At 34.1% G+C, this 26,128-nt stretch overlaps 1 protein-coding gene across 2 annotated transcripts in view; it reads left to right on the top strand.

Annotated features, from left to right (window-relative positions):
* The first annotated feature begins 99 nt into the window (after window positions 1-99).
* LOC149808205 (brefeldin A-inhibited guanine nucleotide-exchange protein 1-like) overlaps window positions 100-26,128 on the top strand; it is a 180,671-nt gene continuing 154,642 nt past the window's right edge. Inside the window, exons 1-9 of one of the 2 annotated variants that reach the window (XM_089974685.1) lie at window positions 100-343; window positions 1,877-1,907; window positions 6,548-6,586; window positions 7,335-7,482; window positions 9,920-10,066; window positions 18,388-18,567; window positions 21,254-21,322; window positions 24,106-24,223; window positions 25,433-25,564. In XM_089974685.1, the coding sequence (XP_089830811.1) occupies window positions 247-343; window positions 1,877-1,907; window positions 6,548-6,586; window positions 7,335-7,482; window positions 9,920-10,066; window positions 18,388-18,567; window positions 21,254-21,322; window positions 24,106-24,223; window positions 25,433-25,564 (961 nt within the window). In that variant the 5' untranslated portion in view covers window positions 100-246. The remainder of the gene's footprint in view (window positions 344-1,876; window positions 1,908-6,547; window positions 6,587-7,334; window positions 7,483-9,919; window positions 10,067-18,387; window positions 18,568-21,253; window positions 21,323-24,105; window positions 24,224-25,432; window positions 25,565-26,128) is intronic. The other variant, XM_089974695.1, reaches the window with a different exon arrangement.

Raw genomic sequence — 26,128 nt, 5'->3', positions numbered from 1 at the left:
CCTTTGATTGTTTCAATTATTTATATAGTATGTAAAAATTCGATAATGTTCTGTATTTTTGTCTCTCGTTTGAATAACCTAAGGATGTTAGGTATTGCGGAAGATGAAGGAAAGTCACGTGATAAAAATAGTATGGCGGATGTCATGTAGCCGCAAATTGTAGGTGTAAAACACATACATGGAATTTTGACGAATAAGCATGCAGTGATAAAGAAAATGCACAAAATCATTTGAAAAGTCTTCATCATGTTCTTGACACGTGCTCTTGAAAAGATCCTTACCGATAAGGAAATCAAGAAGGCCCATCACTCGCAGTTGAAGAAAGCTTGTGAGGTGGCACTTGGTAAGCTGTCAGTCTAATATAAAAAAATAAAAAAGCAAAGCAGGTGTACAGGTTATAAATAGTTGTTGATTTCTAATACTTTCACCTTCTTTTGCTGGAAAATATAAAAATGTTAAAAAAGATAAATATGTTATTGTTACACTGATTAAATGTCAAATTACACAGTAGCATGCAGAGACTGATGGGTATTTCAGTTAATGCCCTCTTCATTATCACCGATCTTAACAAGATTTTAAAACAAATATTATGTACAGTGTAATATGAGCAAAATTGTTGCAGGACAAGTAAAAGTTGTGAGTTATTTACAATGTAAGAAAAGGAGTCGACTGAATTTTTTTATGGATTTGTAGACCAAGGTTTTTTTCGTTAGTAATTAATAAATTTATTTTGTCTGACCTTTGTGGAAGGTAATTAAAAATCTCTCTTCTTTCGACCATTAGCATTAAATCCTTTGGTACACTCATATTTTTTAGTATTAATCCCTGTCAGAACAGAACACCTATGTATCCATTATTTGCTGACCGTTTTTTAAAAATGGTTGATGCATGCGTGGAAAGCAGCATAACTCCAAGGCATGAGTAATGCCTGGAAGTTTCTAGCAAAAACTATATCACTAAGAAGACTAATGCTTGCAACAGAACTGCAGTTAAGATGTACTGTTACTATTGCTACATGGTGATGCTGCCTTCTACACGTGTCAGCATTTAAAAAAGGTTAGTAAATGATGTATATGCCGGTGTTCTTTTCTGACGGATTAATACTAAAGTTAGTGTTTTGAAGGATTTAATGTCTAGGGTCAAAAGGATTTAGGGTTAGGGTTAGGGTTTAGGATTTTACTTACCATCTCCAGTCAGAATACATTTATTACTTACTAGTGAGCATCCAATAGTTGGAACTGGTTGGAGGGTGTAACTTAAATTATGCCCAGCATGGTTGATCTTTGCTACCAGTCATGTCCGAAAAGAATCTGTTGGTCTACAGGTCATGGACATATTGTGTTACTTAGTCTGTCCAACCATCAATACATCTTTCCTTGGTTAATTGTTATGTTTAGGTGAGGTTTTGTAGCATTATTAGCTCCAGACTTTGTCTATTCAGATCCAGAGTTATGCAACTTGTTATGTAGATACATCTCGATGATTACAATACTGTAATGCCAAAAGTAGGTCATTTTTAACTATTCGTGCTTGCTTTGACTTTGTTTAAAGTTTGCTTTAAGGTATATTTTTATTTCAATATTAGCCAGGGTCATAACATTGTTTGCAGATGTGTCTTTATAAGTTCAATTGCACCCATTAACAAAGTAGGTTCCTGTGACAACAAATTTCATATTTAAATTTTTTCAGCTGGGGAGGGGGCAGGTTTGGTTGATCAGCTTGTTCAAGTACATTTGACTGCCAGGTCATTAAAAATGTTCAGGTCAGATATTTGTTTGTATTGTAAATTCAAAATTTGATAATTTATTGAAAGATATTATATTATAAAGATATATTTTCAGCAGTATCTGAAGATTTTCAATTTGATTTCTTTCAGAAAACCTCAAAGTAGACAGCAGGGAAAGCAGGTTTGTATGGTTTCTAAAACAATGTAGATATTTCCAAAAGATCGATTTCTTGCTAGGTTTTAATATTAGTGTTGTTATTCATCTAGAATCAAATACATATTTACGAACCCATACCAAGCTAATATGCATCCAGATTCACTATAAATGTCAAAATAGTGGCTTTGGTTTATGTGATGACTCAGCTTGTCCAAATATTATTGAACTGCCTGACAACATGACACAATTAGAGATGGGACTCCAGTTAAATTCAAGTAGTACACTGCATATATATCCACACTATTATTTTCTTATAAATACATCTGCGTTACTGATGAGTAGAGTACAGTATGTAACATGTACAAGGGATTATGTTGTGTTTATTACACTGCCCTGATTGCGGCAGTTCTTACACTGTATCATATCAGTTGACCTGATCAACACAATAATTTCTAGCTTCTCATTTGAATTAATTCGCCGATCACATTAACATTATGTATATAAGGCTGCTACCTCCAGAATCCAGAGCTATTAAAATGTGTTGTTACTGTGTACATGATAATATACAGTAGGCAATAACTCTTACCCATTACTTACCCCTCACCACCATTACATGAAACCATTTTTAAGCTTTGCTTCCATACAATACCATTGTACAAGATACCTCCTGTCAATCCAATCCAAATTTGCATTCAAACCAACCATACAGGATTCATGATTTATTTGGATTAATATTCATTCCTAAACAGGTGGTAAATATTTTTGAATTCTGTGAATATTTTGTGAACTTTTTCACTTTCTCGAACTTTGTCAATTTTAAACCACATCATGTTATCATTGATGAGTGATGTTATTCATGGTTTCAATCATGCGGGGGGTAGGGGGGGCGAGTGGCAGAGTGGTCTAAAGCGCTCTCCGTTATAGATCACTGCCATCTCAACTCTGTCTGCATGGGTTCGAGTCTCAGATTCGGCCAGTGTGGGTATGTGAGAAAGCTTGTCAGTAGCTTCTTGTGAGTCGGTGGTTCTTTCCAGGGTGTTCCTGGGTTCTTCCTCCACCATTAATACTGGCCGCCATGTATAGCCTATCATGTGCTGAAAAATGGCGTTAAACCCTACAACAACAACATCAATCACACTGCCCATTGTTATATATATTTAATTGGTATTGTGTGTTGGCTTTTATACATATGTGTATTTAATTTGTATTGTGTAATTGACCTTTGTCCATATTTGATGATTGGAGTCAGGTCTGCCTAACTAATGTCTGTTTTTAATAAAAACATATTAGACGTCAAATTTGTGTATTGATTTTAGATCATATTTTAAGATAATTATTACTTGGAGGTAAACATGTTTACAGGTGTTATGTTTAATGTCTAGTTTATTTTAGAAATTAAGTATGTTATAGAAGCAAGTTGTTTATGAATTTGATGAGAAAATGTTCCTTATACTGCTTATATTATTGTGTCTTAGCTTTTTATAAATGTTGTTTACTTAAGAATTAATAATTACATATTTTAATATCCATCTTAGTGGACTCAGCATAAGTTATATTTCAGTTAATATTTGATAGGATTGATATATTTAAGTTATTCACAGGGATTACCAAGTGATCAGTGATATTTTCAGACTAAATCATATCTAGGGATTATTGTAAGTTCAAAACATTTTGGATTATATAATTGTGATACATCAAGATTGTTGGTATATTAGCACATTGTGTCTATTGGTCCATTAGTGCAGTCAAGATTGGAATTCATTTGGAACACAACTGGAATTTATTTGGAATAGTTTGTACTGTTGAAATTGTGATAGAACTTTTAAGAATGTTTGGCATTTATTTCACATTACTGTAAGTTCTTTCAAATTTTCACTTCATTTTCTACGGAAACATAGTGTTGAATTTTATAAAATGCTTAAAGGAAACCAGAAATCAGTGGCAATATAGAATAAAAATAAAAGCACTATAGAAGAAACCTTATTCTGAAGTATCATCTGCGACCATAATGCCAATATTTAAATATTGGCATATCTTTAAGGATCTGAATTTATGTGATCTCATATGCAAAATTTCCATGCCTATTTGGTTACTTTCATGGTGTGATGTCATAGTAGCGACTCCAGCATCCCGATTGGCAGTTGCCAGAGTAATAGACAATGATGTTTTGCGTTGCTTACAGGTGTAATAGCACATTAGGAAAAGACTGTGGACAACATTTTGTTTTTCTTTTCCATAAGATAAAGACATAAAGAAAGTATAAATACATTATTGCAAGTGAGTCAATTTCAAAGCAACACCATACAGCACTCTGTACTCATTGCATTTCTCAAAGGACTGTTAAGAGAGGGATCCTGAAAAAATGGCAGCTCTAGGATATGCAAATGCTAAGCCTAGACTAAAAGTTGGCGCTGTTCCAGACATACCATTGGATATTTTAAATCCTGGGAAAAGTGTCAAACGTGTGTATTACAAAAATAGACAGAAGGCCAAGTGACCACAAAATGCATCGATTAATTCACAGATCTTTTATCTACACCAAAATCTGATAGCCTGACACCTGGGGCCACTCAAATTTTAGTTCGGGACCATACTGTATTCAAAGTGAGATGTGAAATCAAAGTTTCACATTAACTGGCTGACAATAGAAATTGGGGGGAAGGCAACTATTGACCCCAAAGATATCACCATCAGAAGTCATTTACAATCCCTGCATGCTTTTGCATGACCTTTGGGTCTGTAAGTAACCCTAACCCTAACTCTAACCCTAGGCACACAGGGCTTCTAACATATCCATCCTATACTACGATATCACTGTCTGGAGCTATCCACAATCATCCAGCTAGTTGAGTAAGCCATCCAGCCATTCTGTCCATCTCAATTGGGGTGTCTTTCTGAAAGTTTCATCTCTTCTGGTCTATGGCTTCATCTCTCTACAGTTGTGGAGATCTTGATAGGAAGATCTGTTCATGATGACATGCCTTTTGCTAAATACAGTTACAATTACGGGGATGTTTGTGATAGATCTGTTCATTTTGACAGGCTTACAGTTCCACAGATGTGTTATGATGGGGATTTCAGTGATAGATCTGTCTGAGCAGCTATGCCGGTGGCACAGCCATTCCTGGCACCAATTGGACTGCCTGATGCATATCCAGTAACTATGTCGACCATACTCATGACAAATTAACCATCTATAACAGTACAACAAAATCATTGTGTACCTGCAGAGTATTGGCCATGGGTTGTATAAAGACAATGGTATTGCATCATCGTTACCACAGGAAATGGTTTATCCTGAAATGGAAGCAGACTATGATCAGGAGACTTTACACACACATTGTGAAGGTTCTCCTGAGTATAAGCCTTATTCCAATCATGAGTTTAGTTTTAAGGCTGCTGTTGAGGTTGTACACCTGGTGGTACTGGCTTTGGCATGGCCTCCACTGCATACCACCATGCATTATTATAAAGTCAAAGCATTGGTCAACATTGATGATGAAGTCTCCATCCTTCTGGCTGCTTCCCCAGTCAACAAAATATCAAGGAGATTCAGGACCCATTGTCTAGACATATTTGTTACATATTTTCATCACACAGGTATATAACACATTCCACTACCTACCATGTTGAACTTCTGGCATGAGAGACAAATTTAGCAGTGGTTAACATTTCTGCTTCTTGTTTATATAAGGTGGATGCAACTGTATTCTCACCACATCAAAGCAAGTTCAGAACATTGTTGCCATGCTTTTGATGTTGGATGTGGTGATTTTTCAACTGGTGGAAAAGTTGGCCAACTAACATGCCTAGGATTTGACAGCCAAAATTGTTCTGTCCTTTACTAGAGCAGCTGACCATTCAGTGTGATGACTACCTCTGCTAATCTTGACTTCATGTGTCTTAAAATATGTTTCCTCTTGCACATTGAATTTATTCTTCATCATTCCTGGCTATTTTCAAGACACACCTTGCAAGACAAAGAGTTTAGATCTTTGATTGTGGATATCATCTTGAGAGCAATAATGTCCTCCACTATGAAGGCTTTTGAGGGGAAGTGGCATGTTTTCAGGGACTGGTGTTGTGTCAGTAACATCAACCCGTTGAGAGCCTTGATCCCTTAACTACTTTTTTCTCTGTATGAGGTACAAAAGTAGGCACCAGTTACCATCAAAGCCTACTGCCCTGAGCTCTCATGACACATATAAGCATCATGACAGAATAGATATCAGTTATGATAAAGATTGATCAGGCATAGCAAGGTTTGATTTGAATAGCATAAATCTTACACCTTTTTTCCAAAAAGGCTTCTATTCTGGCTATTACCATGGCTCAGTTCAGATAAATTGAAACTAGTCACACTGCATGTCAAAGACAAAGTGTCTCCTTAACCTGATGAGAGGCAAAGGTTCACATGAGTGGTTATTGTTTACATAGAAAATCCAATCTTCCTCCCTTAGAAAGTTATTTGAATTATAGGTTGGATGCTCAGCATTACTTCCTGTTATATAGTCTCCTGATTTGTGTCCTCATTGGTTGTTTGCTCAGCTTTAAAACTGGCAACAGCTAATGGTGGCAGGGGGAGGTAATGGGCAAGAGTTATTGTCCTTTGTCTATATCATATCAACATAAGACTAATTTTTTTCTTTTATTATTGGATTCAGGAGTTATGAGGCTTGTGTCCCAAAACTTAATGTGATTGGGTAAGTATTCTTATAGGAATTTAATTTACTTGACATTTTTAGTTTTCTTTGAGATTTACTTATTTTATTTATAAGACAAATTTTTAATGATGTTGAGGCATGGGATTATAGGAATCTTTTGTCCATCCATACCTATATCCTTCCATGTATCACACTGTGTTATTAGTATGGTGTCATTCACACAACTTGTTTAAATGGTTTCATTTGTTTGACCATGACATTATGCATGAATCCTTATTGGAAACTACTTTAACTATCCATACTTCATTTTCTTATTTGTTCCATTGTCACCATCACTCCAAAATCTTCGTAAAATACAGCCTCTTTTTTAAAATTTATCCCAATAATGATCTTCCTCACTTGGTTGATGTACATGGATTTCAGTTTTCATGGAGAACTGGCAGACAGATGGACAGATATGCTGAATCTGTGACAGATAAATTGACATGACTGATATGTTAAATCAACAAAAGCATCCATTTTGTAGAGTTGGTCACATTTTAAAAGGGACTGTTTGCTATAAATCAACAGGACTGGCCCTTGCACTTAAAATCACCATGTTAGCCCCTTCTAGTACGATGACAATTTAAATAATTGTGGGTGCACAGGAACTTGAAATTTAAATTTTATAGTCATACACTGATTTATTACATATGAAATTTCTGAACCATTTTATTTCTATCCCTTAAAAAACTAGGATGACTGCCATTTTTCTTTTGTTGATAAATTTCATTTTTCTGTGTCTCAGTAGGCAAGATGATCATTCTGGGTCTTCAGCTCTGCCAATGCCAAGGCAAGCAGGCTTCGTGGAGGCAGATAAATACTTCCTGCCATTTGAACTGGCCTGTAAATCAAAAAGTCCACGGATTGTCAACATGTCACTGGATTGCTTACAGGTTTGTTTTTACAATAGGCTACTTTGATCAGCTCCATTAATTTAAAATGGAAAGATTTGTTTTTTGTGTCTCCCTGCAGAAGTAAAAGACAAGACATATGTATTGCATGTCCAGCCATAGTGACACAAGTGTTATTGAGAACAGAATTAAGTATTTTGTGGGGAAAAAAATCATGACATACGTACATACGTTCATACATATATACATACATAAGCAAATGCACACACACACACACATACATAGATACATACATACATGCAGACATACATAAGCACACACACACACACAAACACTGGCTGTGTCATACCAGAGACGTATAAATAAATGGTACTTACAGCTGCCTCGCTAGGTGCTCAGCATTAAGATGTTAGTGTTAGGACTGGTCGGCCTAGTGTCAGGATAATGTGACTGGGTGGGATATGATGCTACATGTCTGTAGCATGATTCCCCACTGCTGGACATCACTAGAAACTGTCATACTGCAGACATCATAACGATATGACTGAAAAGTTGTTAAATCTATGTTAAAAATCCAGATCACACACACACACATATATACATACATGCATGCATGCATCACAGATTTCACATTTCCCACTTAGTACCATGGATGTGTACACTTGAGGGCAAGGGATTAAGTATGCACTACATTAAGTGGGTGTCCACTATGTCTCATGGGTGTTGACTCATTTGTGCAAAACTTCACTGATTTTAATGCAGTTGTAGTGGTTTTGTGGTATCCGTCTCAGACTTTAATGAATTTCCCCCAATAGCCAACACCACACAACAAAATGTGGGACACGCTGATGCTGTAAACCCTACCTCTGCAGGTGTCACTTTCATACCTTTACCTGTACAGACTATGGGGTGGTAAAAAGTGATTGTGGTATTTATCAGTGGCCTAGCAAAGCATTCAAACAGACAAATATGTGTAGTGTTAAAAACAGATACTATGTTTGATATTTCTTAGATATCCCTACACCTTTGCACCAGGGTGTCTTATGGCCAAAAATAGACTGGCTACAGTGTACATTTCAGTTTATGACTGCATGCACATATACTTGCAGGCATTCCCTATCAAAAGTTACATCCTATTCTGTATTTACCTTGTACATTCTTTCTCAATAAATATTTCATAAAATTTATTTTTACTGGTTATTAATTCGTCATAGTTTCATTTTAATTTCCATACTACTTCCAAGACTCACTTTGAAAAATTATTGAAGCATTTATAAAATAAAAAATACAATTGCACTATCTTGAAGCCAATGCACAAAAAATTAATATAAAATAGTTATTATAAAAATAATAATAATACCATGTTTACTAAAACTGCAAACTGCACAGATACAGATGTGCCTGCAGATAATGCACTGGAAGACCTGGGTCTGTGCAGTTTGTTAGGAGTGATCAGTAGAACAAAGAACATAGACCCTGATCTGCATGTGCATTATGATATGGCAGATCAGGATCATTATTGTTTGCAGTTTGATTTGACCCATAATTGAGTATATATGGTAGTAGTAATAAGATCCTTTATTAATCCTGGGTGACATAATTGGCTGGTTTACCTTAATTGGCTCATAGCTGGTTTACCTTATGCCCTGGAAGTTAAGACAAAATATACAATAGATTTGTGTAATTAGCAAAAGTCGATAAGGTTTAACATGCACTGCTTGAAAGAAAAATATAACAATACAAATCATACAGGTGTAATCAGAAGTTTTCTTAAAATACTCTGTCTGAAAGTTTGTTATAAAAAAACTCATTGTTTGCACTTAGCATTGTTCTCTTGTGCTAATGCTTTTTACAAACTTAAAATTGCTAAATTATTTAAGTCCTTGAAAAGGAGAACAACATTTATTAATACAATAAAAATAATATAATGTTTGATTGGCATTCATCAAGGAGTACTAAAAGGTGTTAAGATCTCGTTGATATTTAAAATTACCCTGCCTGCTTTTTTCTGTAAACTGTGTAGTCTCTGTGTATGAGATGAATTTCAGGGTTCTCAACATACAGTACAGCAGTAGATTAAGTGTGTAAAAACAACTGTGTTGTACACTTTTTGTATCAGCTGATGTGACTTAAACCTATTAACCCTTTTTAAAAATTCCTATTTTGTTTCATACTTTTCCGAAGACTTTCATAGTGGCTTTTCAAGGTTAACATATTATCGTCAAGGACTCCTGAAGATTTAGCAAATCTAACATTTTCAAGTTTTACACTCTTTACTTCCAAGTAACATTCTTTACATGGTGGAAGTTCAACCCATACTCATGAGGTCGATAGTCCACTTCCTGTTCTTTGAGACACAAGGGACCGAACACAGAGATGTTTTCTTTTTATTGTTCTTAATGTTCTTATTGTGGACAAAAAATTTACTTGTTAGAATTATGAAATTTTTATAAATTTTATTTGATTTTTGTTTAAGTAGAAAATGATAGCATATGGTCACCTGACTGGAAACATGCCTGACAGTACAACCCCTGAAAAGAGACTTATTGACAGGATAGTGGAGACTATATGTGGCTGTTTCACTGGACCGCAGACAGATGAAGGAGTTCAGCTTCAAATAATCAAGGTCAGTGATTTTACATTTTTATATGATAGCTATGGCTAAACTCTTCATTGCCATGTATGTTTCCTTGAATTTCAAGACACATATCTATTGTTTATTCCAAACATAAATCTGTGAGGGTCACATTATTTTGATCTGGTGGTTTGAAATTTAAACTTAATATTAGCTGATTGATTTTGCTTTGTCATCGTATCATTTTGCAAGGATTTGCTACATGCAGGGAAACCCTGCTATAACGTGTTAACTGAGGTACACCACTCCCTCGATAACTCGCGCACATCAGGGTCCAAAAACATCGACCACACTATAAGTGAGGCGCGAGTTATCGAGGGACCTATAAAATAAGTCCAAAACCAATAAAGTGATCAACGACATAAAGGAAAAATAAGGGGGGGGGTAGGCAGATTATAGTGTTGAATACTCACTTTATAATCGTGCTGATATTAACTGTGAATAAATATCTCTTCATAACGGTGTACTTTATTTATTATTTCCTCATAGGGCAACATTAATTTCAGGATAAATTACAGTATATTGAGGCAATCATCGAAAACATTATTCCACGTGGTTTCCGTTCGCTTAACATGTGTACCACTTCACACATTGTGTACTACATCACTAATTTTTATGTTGAATTGGATACATTCTAGTTTTATTGTTTCATCCAAAGTAGACGTTTTTTTTATATACAAAAGATCAACTTTTTTCGAGAAACAGTGTCAATCGAACGATAGATAGATTTGAATGCGATAGAAGTAAAATGGAAAACAAAAAAACAAGGGTTAATCAGTACTAACATATTTAATTGGTCTACAAATTTAAAACAATGTAAATTAGAACAAGTTAATACTTGCCGTTTGTGCCACACTTGACAAATATCAATTCACTTTTTGAAAAAATCAGTTAATTTCTTTTAATTTTTTTTGTGTTACTCCTTGGTTTCTCTCCCGCCGAGCAAAATCCTTCAGATTTCTCAACTGCATGAGCTTTACGTAGTCAACATTTTGGGTCTCCAGCCACCATATGGCAATATCAAAATATTTGATTGCTTCCTGTGCAGAGGGGGGAGGTGGTGCAACATCTGCGTCTGCATCACTTTCAACACTTGTGGTACTCCAGTTAGAATCGTCTTCTGCTGAAAATTTGTTCGTTATAGAATTAATTATTGTATCATCTGACATGTGTTCAGCTGTGGGGCAATCGTTGTCAGCACAAATCTACTCCTGCATATCATCAAGAGAAACGCCCATCTCAGGACCATGAGTCTGTACGAATTTCTCCCAAACAGCCTCGGCATTAATGACATCAGTTTCACTGAAACCTTCAAAGTCACTATCATCTTCGCTGTCTCTGTTACTGTTTTGCTTTATGTCAAAGGCAGCTCCAAGACCGTTAATCCAGCACCCCCAGGTCTCTTGTAATCAATTTTTTTAATGCAACAAACACTTCCCCAAGTTGTTGATCAAAACAAATCCGGCATGTAATTAGGTTCTCACAGAAGTACTCACCGGTTTTGATGTAATGGTCGATTGACTCTTTTCATGTTTTCAATGAACAGAATATGTTGTGATTATAATATTTACACTGAAATGGAATTAAAGGATTATAACGTGACTTTCACACAGGAAGACGTTTAACTGGTGTTTATTTCGTTCTCTGTTGCCACCTGTTAGCATTTACCAGAAGTTTTCATTGATCGCTATTTCACCAGACTGTTTATTTACAGTATACTGACAACTATTTATCATAAAAACTTACATAATATATGATATCTTTAAACAGAGGTCTCGCTAGGATTTTAAAACTGGGTTTTTCTGCCTCTGAGTTCAGTCACTAAATATCAGTACATTTTCTCACCTGGCCGCCAGTCAAAGCCTTTGAACTAGCTGCCTAGCTATTGCATCATGTTTTTTTTTATGTACTCTTATAAAATGGCAACATATATGTACATCAAAGAGTCTTTCAGTCACTGAATTCTGTCGTTGTAAATATCAGCACAGTTAACTGATCAAAACATTTTCCCACAAAGCAGGTGGCTGAAACAGGACCGGCAAATCTTTGAATTTTCCCGCGCACCTATTACATGCGTACGGAGGACTCCTGCCTCAGTGATTTTCTGCGTCCAAATACGCATAATAAAGCGTTTTCGAGATCTCTGAAATTAATTCTTATTTAGAACTTGCAAATTTCAAAGTATGGATTATATTTTTACGGGCATTAATCACCATTTTCGATGATAAAACGAGCAATGTATCAAGGTTTAATTTATCAATTCTTATTGTAATTTTTTCATGTTCAGCATATTCTAAAGATATTTTAGATACATTTTCTCTTGAAAAAATCGGGAGCCAAGACGGACACCGCATTATAAGCGGGATCGCGAGTTATCCGGGTGCGAGTTATAGAGGGAGTGGTGTATATAGAAAAATTGGATCCCGTTAATAGCAGGATTTTACAGTACTTTACTTTTTTCAGACAACAACTCATTGGCGCATATACGTATATTCCTATCTAATGTATATGATGAATAGGGTATAAACACCGTTTACTATTGTGTCGTTGTGGCATACAGTTAATCCATAATGCATGTAATTCCATTAAAAATTGCACACAGATTTACAATATTCAATAATTTTGTCCCAGAACATTGTGTCTAAATTCAACATCTAATATATAGCATGAACAGAGTATTAACACCGTTTACTTGCCATCTGATGTTGTACCATCAAGGCATGCAATTAATCAATAATACATGTCTTTCCATTGCAAAAATTGCATACATATTTATTCTATAATTTTGTCATAGATCATTATGTATTTGAATTCATTGGGAAACATTAACAGCATAATTAGGTTAAGAAAGATGAAGCATGGGTATGGTTAATTATGTTCCAGTTTCTATGAACGGTGTCTGTACAAATTTCATACTGCTAAAATTTTCTGATATGCATTTCCATGTACATTTATCCATTGTAAATTTCCAATAATTAACGCTTGTACGCCTATTCGTTTGAATGACTACAGCAAGAATAATTAACAATCAACACATGCTTTCAGTGTGCATAGAACTTTTACTTCAGATTTTGTGAATGTCAAAAAAAAACGTGAAAACTACTATACCAATTATTGCGCAAAGTGCAGAGAATGACTTACGTTTGTGAACTTACTTTTCCATAATGGTAAAATATTTTTATATAAAATAGGAAATTAATAACGAGTTCATAAGCAGACACCATACACATGTAATACCAGAGAACTAAGTGCAATAGGCCTGCAATGGTCACGAGTCACTTAAAAACAAATTTTTTAAGCTGAATGCATGTACAATTTCATACCCTTTCAGTTTCCAGCTAATAAAGTGGACATTATTTACTGGTCATCTGATTGTTTCTAATAACACCGCCAAGGTCAGTAAATATGTTGGCGACTTTCGTTTTTTGATGTTTATTAAATTTTGAGAATCTTTTGTCAACCACCACATTGTCTGCTGCTTGGTTGTGTATGCATTTAAAGAAGAAACACATGTCGGCTATTGTTTGAGCAACGGCTGTATACAGAATTAATTGAAGACAATCACAAAGATGACTTATTGGCTTTACTCTTGGATCAGTAATAAGTAACATTTCCAATAATGTTTATTTTGTCATAACACTTCAGGAACCTGGTGAAATTGTTAAATTTCAGAAGCCACGCCATGATCATATTATATTCGAATTCATATGCGAACTCTTCCCCCAAATGATAAGAAATATTTTACACACTACTTCTTGTACTAAAAAATATTTTTCCGGGTACATGAAAAATACATGTCCTATGTCTTTCCCATAACTTTGTTGGAGATATTTTCATGATACTTTGCCCATATATGACTAGACAGTGTGTTTCATAGTGTAAGCATGTCTCCTGGTTCAAAGTCAAAGTCATTGCAGGAGAAAATGTAATTTTTTGACTTGCTCAGAGGATATATTTTGAGCCACCAAATATATTTCAATGAAACTTTTGTTAATTTTATATCATGTATGGACAGTGTGGCAGATACTATAGCCACGTCCACAGCCTCAGGTCTTGATTTGACACTATCTCATGTATTCAGAGTCATAGCACCGCCTCAAGTCACCAGTGATAATTTAAGTCATTGCCCTGTTTTCTTATTCAGGCTGTCACTTTTTAACCCTTACAGATGTTTCGTTGACAGTTCAACCAGGTCCACACCCTATCATACAGTAGTCAAACTCGTGGTCCAAGGTCAAGGTCATTAAAAAGTAAAAATTGACAAGCTGAGCATATAATTGCTACATGCAGTACTCATGGCAAGAAGGGGGGTGGTTAGGGCAATTTAATATAAATGGATAGTTATTTAGAATAGATAATTTTTCACAATGGTGTATTTTCAGGAAATGTGTAACTCTTTTGATATATTGTAATTTTTAAAGCTGGAATAATAGACACGGTGAAGATCAAGATCCCATGTAGAATTATGCCTCTGGACTGATGTTATGTATATTTTGTGCATGCACTTTATATTTAAGACAATATATTGGAACAGAAATTTTGCTTGGTGTGGAGATAAAATGATAGAAGGGACCCATATTGGTAAACAGTTGCCATGTCTTGAAAAGGTGAAACATAAATACATAGTGACAGTTTAGGTAGCAAGCCTGGATTTAATATTGCCATACATGCTGACTACATGAGGCAGAATGCATATTGGTTTTTGTTTACAACAAATACATCACACATTTAAATTACTAGTTTGCCCAATATAACTTTTGTGTGATGATGGAAATGAATATATTTGTTTTTAAAAATGGTTTCATGGTTTCTTCACTTATTTACATCACATTTGATACCTATCGTTGCATGGCATGGGCAATCATCACCCTCATTAGTTAGCTTGTAACTCAAATATATTATTTGTCGTTTATACATAATTGTTTCAGAACAATGTTAGTCTAGATTGTTAATAGCTTATGCAAAGAACTCACAGTAAAGGGTTTTAAAATATTTCCTAACTCAGCATGTTGGACTTCTAACATATTGTGCTGGTAATTATCCCATGCAATCTCTGAGTCACTATATTTTCCCTGTCATTGTTTAAGCAAGACAATGGATATATGTAAACTGATATTCTGGACTTTTATCAAAATCCTGTAATTGAATTGAGGTTTTGCCTTAAGGCTATTCAGTACTGTGGTACCAACATGTGATTAACTATTGTGTGTCATTGTTTGGCACATACCAGATCATTACAACAACAAATATATAGCCTAAAAGTGAAGAAATGAAGAAGCATTATCATTGTCAAATACCTGTTTGCAGACCAGATCAGGTCAAACTTCAACATCAGACTTGAGTGGATATATAAACTAGATAAGTGTTGCCTGTTTCAAAGGGCATGCATCTGGTTGTTTGCTTTAATAATTAATGTTAAAATTCAGTGAATGGAATATAATACAGTTTTTGGAGAAAAAAGCATTATTTTTAGAAATGAATTTTATATATTTATAAATAATAGTTTGAGAAAAAACAAGTGAAGCATGGACTGCCAATACTAAAATGAAAGTAATAGTAAATCTGGCACATTAAATGACACATATTCTGGTATGTCTAATAATGGGACACATTCACAGTAAATGACACATATTCTGGTATGTCTAACAATGGGACACATTCACATTAAATGACACATATTCTGGTATGTCTAACAATGGGACACATTCACATTAAATGACACATATTCTGGTGTGTCTAATAATGGGACACATTCACATCAAATGACACATATTCTGGTTTGTCTAATAATGGGACACAATCACATTAAATGACACATTCTGGTATGTCTAACAATGGGACACATTCACATTAAATGACACATTCTGGTATGTCTAATAATGGGACACGTTCACATTAAATGACACATTCTGGTATGTCTAATAATGGGACACATTCACATTAAATGACACATATTCTGGTATGTCTAATAATGGGACACATTCACATTAAATGACACATATTCTGGTATGTCTAATAATGGGACACATTCACAGCAAATGACACATATTCTGGTATGTCTAATAATGGGACACATTCACAGCAAATGACACATATTCTGGTATGTCTAATAATGGGACACATTCACAGCAAATGACACATTCTGGTATGTCTAATAATGGGACACATTCACAGCAAATGACACATATTCTGGTATGTCTAATAATGGGACACATTCACATTAAATGACACATATTCTGGTATTTCCAATAATGGGAAACATTCACAGCAAATGACACATATTCTGGTATGTCTAATAATGGGAAACATTCACAGCAAATGACACATATTCTGGTATGTCTAATAATGGGAAACATTCACAGCAAATGACACATATTCTGGTATGTCTAATAATGGGAAACATTCACAGCAAATGACACATATTCTGGTATTTCTAATAATGGGACACATTCACAGCAAATGACACATATTTGGTATGTCTAATAATGGGACACATTCACAGCAAATGACACATATTCTGGTATGTCTAATAATGGGACACATTCACAGCAAATGACACATATTCTGGTATGTCTAATAATGGGACACATTCACAGCAAATGACCTATTCTGGTATGTCTAATAATGGGACACATTCACAGTAAATGACACATATTCTGGTATGTCTAATAATGGGATACGCTCACATTTTCTGCTCCTTGAAATACATTTGTAATTGAGATTCACAGTTATCTGGCAAACTGTGTTATTTTCAGGGGAGATAAATGTATGGCAAGGGTAAGAAGGATTCCGATTAGCATGGTATAAACTAGATCTTGGAACCTTTTAAATGTATGAAAATCCCAGGTCAAAATCATTTACTTGAAAAGGTGAATAAATTCCTGGCTTCATCGAGGCTTTATCTAACTTTTAAAGATACAAATTTAATAAATTCCAGGTCAGATAAAGGTGTACTTTAAAGTTTCAAGATGCATGTTTTTTAAATTCCAGGCCGAATGAAGGTTTTCTTTTAACCTTAAAGACAAAAGTTTAATAAACTTCAGGCTGAGATAAGGTTTTCTTTAACCTTAAAGATAAAAAGTTTAAGAGTTTAATAAAATCCAGGCCAGATAAAGGATTTCTTTAACTTTTAAAGATCAGACTTCTACATTCTGCTTTTGGAGGCAAGACACAATATTTTGCAAATACCAATTTTCATTTTGTATTGTCCCCAAAGTCTGTAGGAGTAGTAACTTGAATCGGTCCTGTCTGGCTGTCCACATATCTATCCATCCTTAGAACTTGCAGAGGACTTGCTAGGATTTTAAAACTAGGTGTCCAAGACTCCCATTTGGTAAAAATAGGAGTTCCACCAGTAAAAGTTGCAGTCATCTCACAGAAAATATGGAATTTGGCAGATTAGAAAAACTGTTGGTTGTCAGTGAGTTTAATTACCACATTCTTTATACCACTGACATATAGATTTTGTTCATCCATGAGAGTGAGACTGAATTTTGTCAATCCAAGGAAAACTTTTATTCCAGACATTAAGCCAGGTATCACACCCATTCTTACACTTTGCTACTGTCCCGTCCAAGCTATCAGTTCTAGCAACTTTGCACACTTCTGAATCTCATTACAATCTTCATCAATTTGCCTTTAACTCAAAAATACTTATCCAGATTTGCAATTGGCATTTAGTCCAAGTCTCAGCATCTCTTTATTTTCTGGTCACTTGTACTACTTATACAACTACACTTAGAAATGTAGACAATAATGAAAACTAAAGTTGTTTATTTGATCTACTCTTACAAAGGATCACATGTACATCTCTCTGCCTCTGTATTCAATCATAAATATTAGCACATTTTCCTACCCATCAGCCAGTCAAAGTCTCTGAGCTTGCCGCACAGCCATTGCATCATATTCTTTTGATGTACATGTAGTGTAAAGGTAGTGAGATAGCTTACTTAGGGTTATGTTCTTACATTGCTACAAAAACCTGCTATGTGAAATGGTCAACTATTGAATTATGTAAGCCAAATGAATATCAGACCCACTTGGGTCTGATCTTCACCATTTTTTCATTCTTTTTCAGCTAATACTTTTTCTTTTTATTAACCAAAATCATGTTAGCACAGTTTGAAATCGAGGTAGAAAAATGAAATTTTGTAGTCATATTTGTATGTGGATGACATGATTAGATTTTGAGGGCATGATGTCAAGTTTTGAATATTTATACAAATTGGCTAATGTTTTTGATGATGTTTTGTTCTGCAGTGGGGGCATACGTGTTTCTCAAACACAAATCTTGTTTTCCATGATATGAACAGGCTTTATTGACTGTGGTGACATCTAACACTTGTGAGATCCATGAGGGAACAGTTTTACAGACTGTAAGGACCTGCTATAACATCTACCTGGCCAGTAAAAACCTGGTTAATCAGACCACTGCCAAGGCCACACTTACACAGATGCTGAATGTCATCTTCTCAAGGATGGAGACTCAAGCAGTAAGTGTCTTTGTAATTTGTTGCCATATTTAAATGTATATTGGTAATGGTGTGTTATGTAAGCCTTCTTGTGGTGAAGAAGAGCTTATGCATTTCTTTTGTCCTTTATCTGTCATCAATTAGCACAGGTTTGTTGTTATTCTTTCTAAAGTACTTGGAGGATTGCTATGAAACTTTACACACACATTCATCCCAGTTTCTAGCGGTCCTAAATGACCACTCAGATATCCATTATGACCACCACGTCAGAAAATCATGTAATCTCTACTCCTTCAGAAAGGATGGACATGTCAACATGGGATTTCCACTGAAAGACTTTGTATGATGTCTGGTTGCTCCTGAATGAAAATGGTACCAATATGACTTGTTTATTTTACCCCATTTACTTGATTTGATGCGGGAGATAAAATTAATGTGATGATACAAAGCTGGTCTAGTGTTGCCCCCATTAGGCTCTATCAGCATTTTCGCTGATATTTTGTTGTATTTTTTAGTAACAGTGCATTTACAATTTTTTTAAAAGAAACATTAAAAGTTGTGATGTTGATTCAGAATTTCTAAGGACTAATGATGAATTTACAGTGTGTGAAGGATTGATTGACCAATTATGATAGTGATTTTATTCACATGCAGCAGTTAACGAAATGTTTTTTTGTATTTTCTAAATGGAACAGACCACTCCGGTTGCGTAGTGGTTAGAGTGTCCACCTTGGATGCGGGAGGTCGTGGGTTTGATCGCCGGCCGAGTCATACCAAAGACTTACAAAAATGGTACTAACTTGGCGTTCAGCATTAAGAGGTTTGTGCTAGGACTGGTCGGCCTGGTGTAAGGATAATGTGACTGGGTGGGACTTAATGCTACATGTCTGTGGCATGATGCCCCGGTGCTAGACATCACTATAAACTGTCACACTGCAGACATCATTGTGATGTGACTAAAAAATTATTAAAGCTACATTAAAAATCCAAATTACATACACATACATACTAAATGGAAGAACTGAACCACAACTAACTCTGAGATTGCAAATGTTTGCAAGTTGTCTGAGCATGATAAAATAAGGGAGCAGTGTTTAAAGTTTCACCTCTGTCTTATGAGATCCACACATATCCAGGGTTACCATAATTGTTATGTATCAATGTATCTATAATTTTTAAATATCATGGTATCTATAATTGTTCTAGTCTTACATATATTTTGATTTAATTTGTATTTGATTTGATTGTTTGTGGATTTTGGAATCTCTTTTTTCTTCTTTTCATGTCAATGTAATGTATTTTTTATATACAAGAAATTTGATATTTTCCAGAAAATTCAGTTTGACCTGAATCTTTCCATAACTACCTAATAATAGAATCACTTGTTTCAATTTTAAACATTATTCCTGGCCTTGGTTAAGGGTCAAGTAGACAACTTTTTCTTGGAGTAAAATTATTGGTTCTTATCAAGGACATACATGGGCTATGTGATTTTTGTATGTAAATATGATCATGTACGTGATCCTCTGTTTCGCTATTAGTCATTTCCAAAATTGCAAAATACTTAGTATTAATAGTGATGTTTAGAGAGAGAGATCGAGATCATAGAGTTTTTGGGGCTTTTAAACACTTGATGTCAAGTTGTTTTCTTCTGTTGTGACTAGTTTTGAGTTTTTTAGTTTTATTTTAATTTTTCTGATTCTAAAAAAATTCGTTTCTCTGGAAATATTTTTTGCTCATACAGAATTCTTGAACAAAGACTTTTCTTAAAAAATTTTATTTGGATTTCCAAAACCAGAGGATTAATTATTGTGTTTCTACAAGGAATTGTAGACTTCAGCACATTACAGGTTACAGCATACTTCATCGCCTTCTGTCTTCGATTCTTCATTGGGGCTCGAACTTGGAATCATTAGAACATTTCAGTATTAGGACTTCAACAATTTTATTGTGGATTATTCTTGTGTTATTTTTGGATTTGATTCAGGAAACTGTAAATTCATATATTTTCATTTTTTCAGAATGTTTCCAGAGAAATAAATTATTTGTTTTATTTTTCAAAGCTTGTTGTTTTCACTCTTTATTGTGTTACAGTTTATTTGAGCCTAAACACGTAACACTATATCAGGGTATGTATAATTGTTCAGTATCAGGGTAACTATTGCTATTCCGCTACTTCCTGTATCTTTGAATCAGCTGATTTTAGCCACAACACGTTGTTGTAGTTGAGTGTGACCATTTTGAGATGTCCCCTCGTACATCGTAATGCTTGTTACCCATTCACATATTTTGTACAACAATGCAAGATTTTAAAATTAAACTACCTGCACAAACATTTGAAGATGAGAATAATATATTCGGGTAGGTTTGTCACGACTGATATTGTCTAATGCTATGTTAAATTAGATTGGTTTTATAGTTTTATAAACATTTTTTTATACAATAGTGCTTTGTTTAATTTAGAGTAAGAATATGCAAGAATTGTTTGATTGAATGTGACCATGTATAAATGAAGAAATCATGCTGGGTATATGAGTGTTTTCTGTATGTTTACATTGTATGGCTTTGTTTTGGAATGCACACGTTTGTAGATATTGTAACACAATAAAAAAGAACCTTTAGATTGGGAGAAAAAAACTTTTTTTCTTCATTATGATCTGATGTAGATTGGTTTTCTTGTTTTCTTACTTTTGGTGTTTTCTTTCAGGAACAAGAAACAAAAATAAGAGAAAGATCAGAAAGCAAGACATCTAGTACAAGTGCAAGTCAGACAGAGGTAGAATTTATGTATTTTCTCTTGGTAGAGTCATCAATGATACTGTAACAAAGTCAAGAAAACCAGGATAAATTGATAAATATTTATACAAAATAGATTGTAAAAATATTAGTCCTTGGTGAAATAAAAACTATTGTTATTGGTACCAATAATGACAATAATTACAAGAATGTCTTTGTTTAGAGAGGGTGACAGCTTGCATAACCAATCTTAGGATTCTTTATTTAATGGTTTCTTTGATATGCAGTATCCATGATAATACTGTATACATGTGGCTTCCAGATTTTCTTAAGTTTATTGGAAGATTTTTTTATTTCCGGTAAACAGTAAATTTCTTTTACATTTCTCAGTGGACAAATACACATTCCTTTATCCACAACCTTGTACCATTTTTATATTCTTTACTGTATATACTCATACTGTATATATTCTTATTATATGCTCATTTCTTTCTGTTAACTTTACATTGTCAGAATCGTTCAGTATTTTACGATACTCGTATTGTATATACTTGTTCTGTATATATTCATACTGTATATACTCATACTGTATATACTTTTACTGTATATACTCATACAGTATATACTTGTACTGTATATACTTGTACTGTATATACTTGTACTGTATATACTCGTACTGTATATATTTATACTGTATATACTTGTACAGTATATACTTGTACTGTATATATTTATACTGTGTATACTTGTACTGTATATATTCATACTGTATATACTCATATGGTATATACTTTTACTATATATATTTATACTGTATATACTCGTACTGTATATACTCATATGGTATATACTCATACTGTATATATTTATACTGTATATACTTGTACTATATATTTGTACTGTATATATTCATACTCTATATACTCATATGGTATATACTCGTACTGTATATATTTATACTGTATATACTTGTACTATATATTTGTACTGTATATATTCATACTCTATATACTCATATGGTATATACTCGTACTGTATATATTTATACTGTATATACTTGTACTATATATTTGTACTGTATATATTCATACTCTATATACTCATATGGTATATACTCATACTGTATATATTTATACTGTATATACTTGTACTATATATTTGTACTGTATATATTCATACTCTATATACTCATATGGTATATACTCATACTGTATATATTTATACTGCATATACTTGTACTATATATTTGTACTGTATATATTCATACTCTATATACTCATATGGTATATACTCGTACTGTATATATTTATACTATATATACTCATTATGTATATACTTGTACTGTAATACTTGTACTGTATATATTCGTACAGTATATACTTGTACTGTATATACTTGTACTGTATATATTCATACTGTATATACTCATATGGTATATACTTATACTGTATATATTTATACTGTAATACTCATGCTGTAATACGCATACTGTATATACTTGTACTGTAATACTTGTACTGTATATACTTGTTCTGCATATATTCATACGGTATATACTTGTACTGTATATATTCATACTGTATATACTGATACTGTATATACTCGTACTGTATATATTTATACTGTAATACTCATGCTGTAATACTCATACTGTATATACTTGTACTATAATACTTGTACTGTATATACTTATACTGTATATACTCATACTGTACACTCAATCTGTATATATTCATACAAGTTGGATCTGACATCATAGGCACAGATTTTCTGTTGTGTCGGCAGATTTGGAACTATCCAGTAGAACAAACAACAAACATGCTCTGTCTGCCAACATATTATGTGATGGCAGGTCTGGGTCTGTGTTAGCAGTTGGACATGACTTATGTTTGGGTATATATGGTATCAATATACTATTTATAAACAGATGTTTAAACCTTTGAATTGCTTAAATATCCTTTAAGGTTGATCGTCCTAGTTACACATAGCCTGCTTGGCTTTGCTTCTTTTATTTGCAGTTTAGTTCATAGTTCCACTTGTTGATTTCACTCAGCGAGATATAGTAATAAAATTTAATCAAGAAAATGACAACAGTATTAAAAGATCATAGCCTGCAAATGATGTCAAAGCAAAATACTGACTTAGGCAACAATGCCAGAATTAATGATGGTTCCCTTGATTATTGCGATATTGACAAAGACAAGCTCACATGATGCAACCTGTGGGGAACCATCAGTGCACCCTGGATTAGGAAGGAATAATTTATGTTAGAAAGTAAATGGACATGTGACCATTCAAATAGACATCTTTTGGTATGTCTGCTTCACCAACATGGATTCAATAACAGTAGTGAAATGTATATAATTTGTTTTACGCAAGTTTTGTTATGCATTTTCATAAGTATGGAGGTGACTTATTCATTTTAGGTTTAAACATTAGCACATGATGCAATCAGTATTTATGGCATATCTTAATGGGTCAGATACAACAGTCTCTATGAAAGATGTGGTGAGAAAATATAGCAAGTCAGTGAAATGGAGTTATCACCATTACCCATTGAATGATTTTGTTTCATTGTCTTGAATTGTAATGATTCAGGAGTGTATATTCATAAAAGTATTACAACATATTCTTTCTCAACTCTTCACCAGCTCTCTCTCTCTTTCTCACACACATACACATAGAGATTAAGAACAGGTGAGCAGCATTAGATCATCTTGGGCCTCTTGCATGTTAATCATTGAATTATCAGTGTTGCACTTATTCTCCATAATTCTTTAGTTGATCACTACCATTTATGAATATATTTGCCTTGTTTTTTAGTTGAACAAATCTGGTCAAACTGAAGACGACAAAAGTCAGTCTGAGGGGGATGATGAAAATGGAGATTCATCTACACCAAATGGATTAAGTGAGAGCCAGGGAAGTGAACAGCAGAGGGGTAAAAAAAAATCCTAATTGATAGTTTCTAACCCCTTTTGTGCTGTCATGCGCAAGAGATTCCACAATCTTTCTGCTAGAGGGTTCAAACTTAATTGGATCTGGTACATTTTTGATTCAAATTTTTTTCTAAGTAAAGTTACACTGGTTTTAAAAAAATTATCAGCAAGATTTTTGGGCTGATAACACATTGAGAATATGGTACCAGTCTTTGACAGCTGATAACACATTGAGAATATGGTACCAGTCTTTGACAGCTGATAACACATTGAGAATATGGTACCAGTCTTTGACAGCTGATAACACATTGAGAATATGGTACCAGTCTTTGACAGCTGATAACACATTGAGAATATGGTACCAGTCTTTGACAGCTGAGGATCAGTGTTTGGCCATAAATTAATATTTTAAATTACTTTGAGGTGTTGTTTTTTTTTTCTTTTCTTTAACTTCTTTTTAAACTAAAGCATGTAGGATAATGAAACATTTTTACAATATCCACTTGAAAATAGATATTTATTTGTGTCGGCTCAGAGACTATGAAATGATGGGATTTCCTTTTCTTGGTGCTAAGCCCCTACATTTTCTCTCCCATATTTTTTTCAAAGAGGACAGGGAAAGCAATAAATAACTTGTTTCTTCACATCAATGACTAACTTTACTTGCAAACACTAAAGCCATGTTTAGCATTACGATATCAGTCAAGTACATCGTGCTATGTTATGATATGCAGCTGTTACATGACAACCTAAGATAACCAACCATTGAAAACTAAACCAAGATGAGAAAAGTAATCATCACAAATTTACATGATTTCTCTGTCACATGGGTGGCAATATATACTATTCAAGTCAGGAATATATATCAGATATGTCCCTTCAGTTTTGCGAGTATGGTTATGTTTCACAAATGTTCTATTTAAGTGTCTGAAATTCACATACAATATTTCATTGATCCAAGTCAGATATAAATAAATGGCTTGAAACTTTTGTTTCAGAAACATTTCAAGAACAAATTCTGGTGACAATCTTCAGTATTCATCTTTGTATTATTATTATTATTATTATTATTGTTGTTCTTGTTGTTGTTGTTGTTATTATTATTATTATCATCATTATTATTATTGTTATTATTATTATTATTATTATTATTATTATTATTATTATTTTCTAGAGCTATCTGGTGATATATTAATATTCCTGTTTTCCAGAGGGTCAAGAACAAAGAGAGCAGGGAGATGGGGAAGCTAGAGAGGAGAGAATGGAAGAGGAGGAGAGTGCAGAAGTCATGGCTAGAAAAATAGTTGTCTCAATCATAGAACAGGCAACAGGTGGCCATAGAGGTAAAGAAAAACATTGTTTTTACACCAACCAGATAGATGACATACTATCTGCATTCACCATGCTTCACTTTGGAAGTGGTGTAGAGTGTTACTGAGTGACATGTTCATTTAATTTTGGCACATGTTGAAATATACCCAGTATCCATGATAGGTACAGTAATAGGGCAGCATAGCTAGTTTTGTATTATCCTGTGTATTTCCTAGAATCTGCTAAGGGATACCCAGCAGTTACAAGCTAAACTTGTATTACTACTTAAACCCCTCTCATTATAGTATAGACATAGCTGTTTAACTGCAGCAGGTAAAACTTTGTAGCACTCACATTTGAGTATATATGTCAAGCAATCTTTTGACTGAGCTGTATTTTTTGTATTTTTTTGAATTTTAGCTTTAACAGTTTTAGTTATATTGCCACATTATCTGTTGTTGTTGTTGTTGTTGTGAGGTTTAACGCCATTTTTCAGCACACGATAGGCTATGCATGGCGGCCAGTATTAATGCTAGAGGAAAACCCCGGGAAGAACCACTGACCCACGAGAAGCTACTGGCAAGCTTTCTCACATA

Source organism: Sinohyriopsis cumingii, chromosome 1 (genome assembly GCF_028554795.1).
Source record: "Sinohyriopsis cumingii isolate HCF-2022 chromosome 1, ASM2855479v2, whole genome shotgun sequence".
Lineage (NCBI taxonomy): Eukaryota > Metazoa > Mollusca > Bivalvia > Unionida > Unionidae > Sinohyriopsis > Sinohyriopsis cumingii.
Note: the sequence above shows the minus strand (reverse complement) of the source record. Positions and strands in the feature narration are given on the sequence as shown.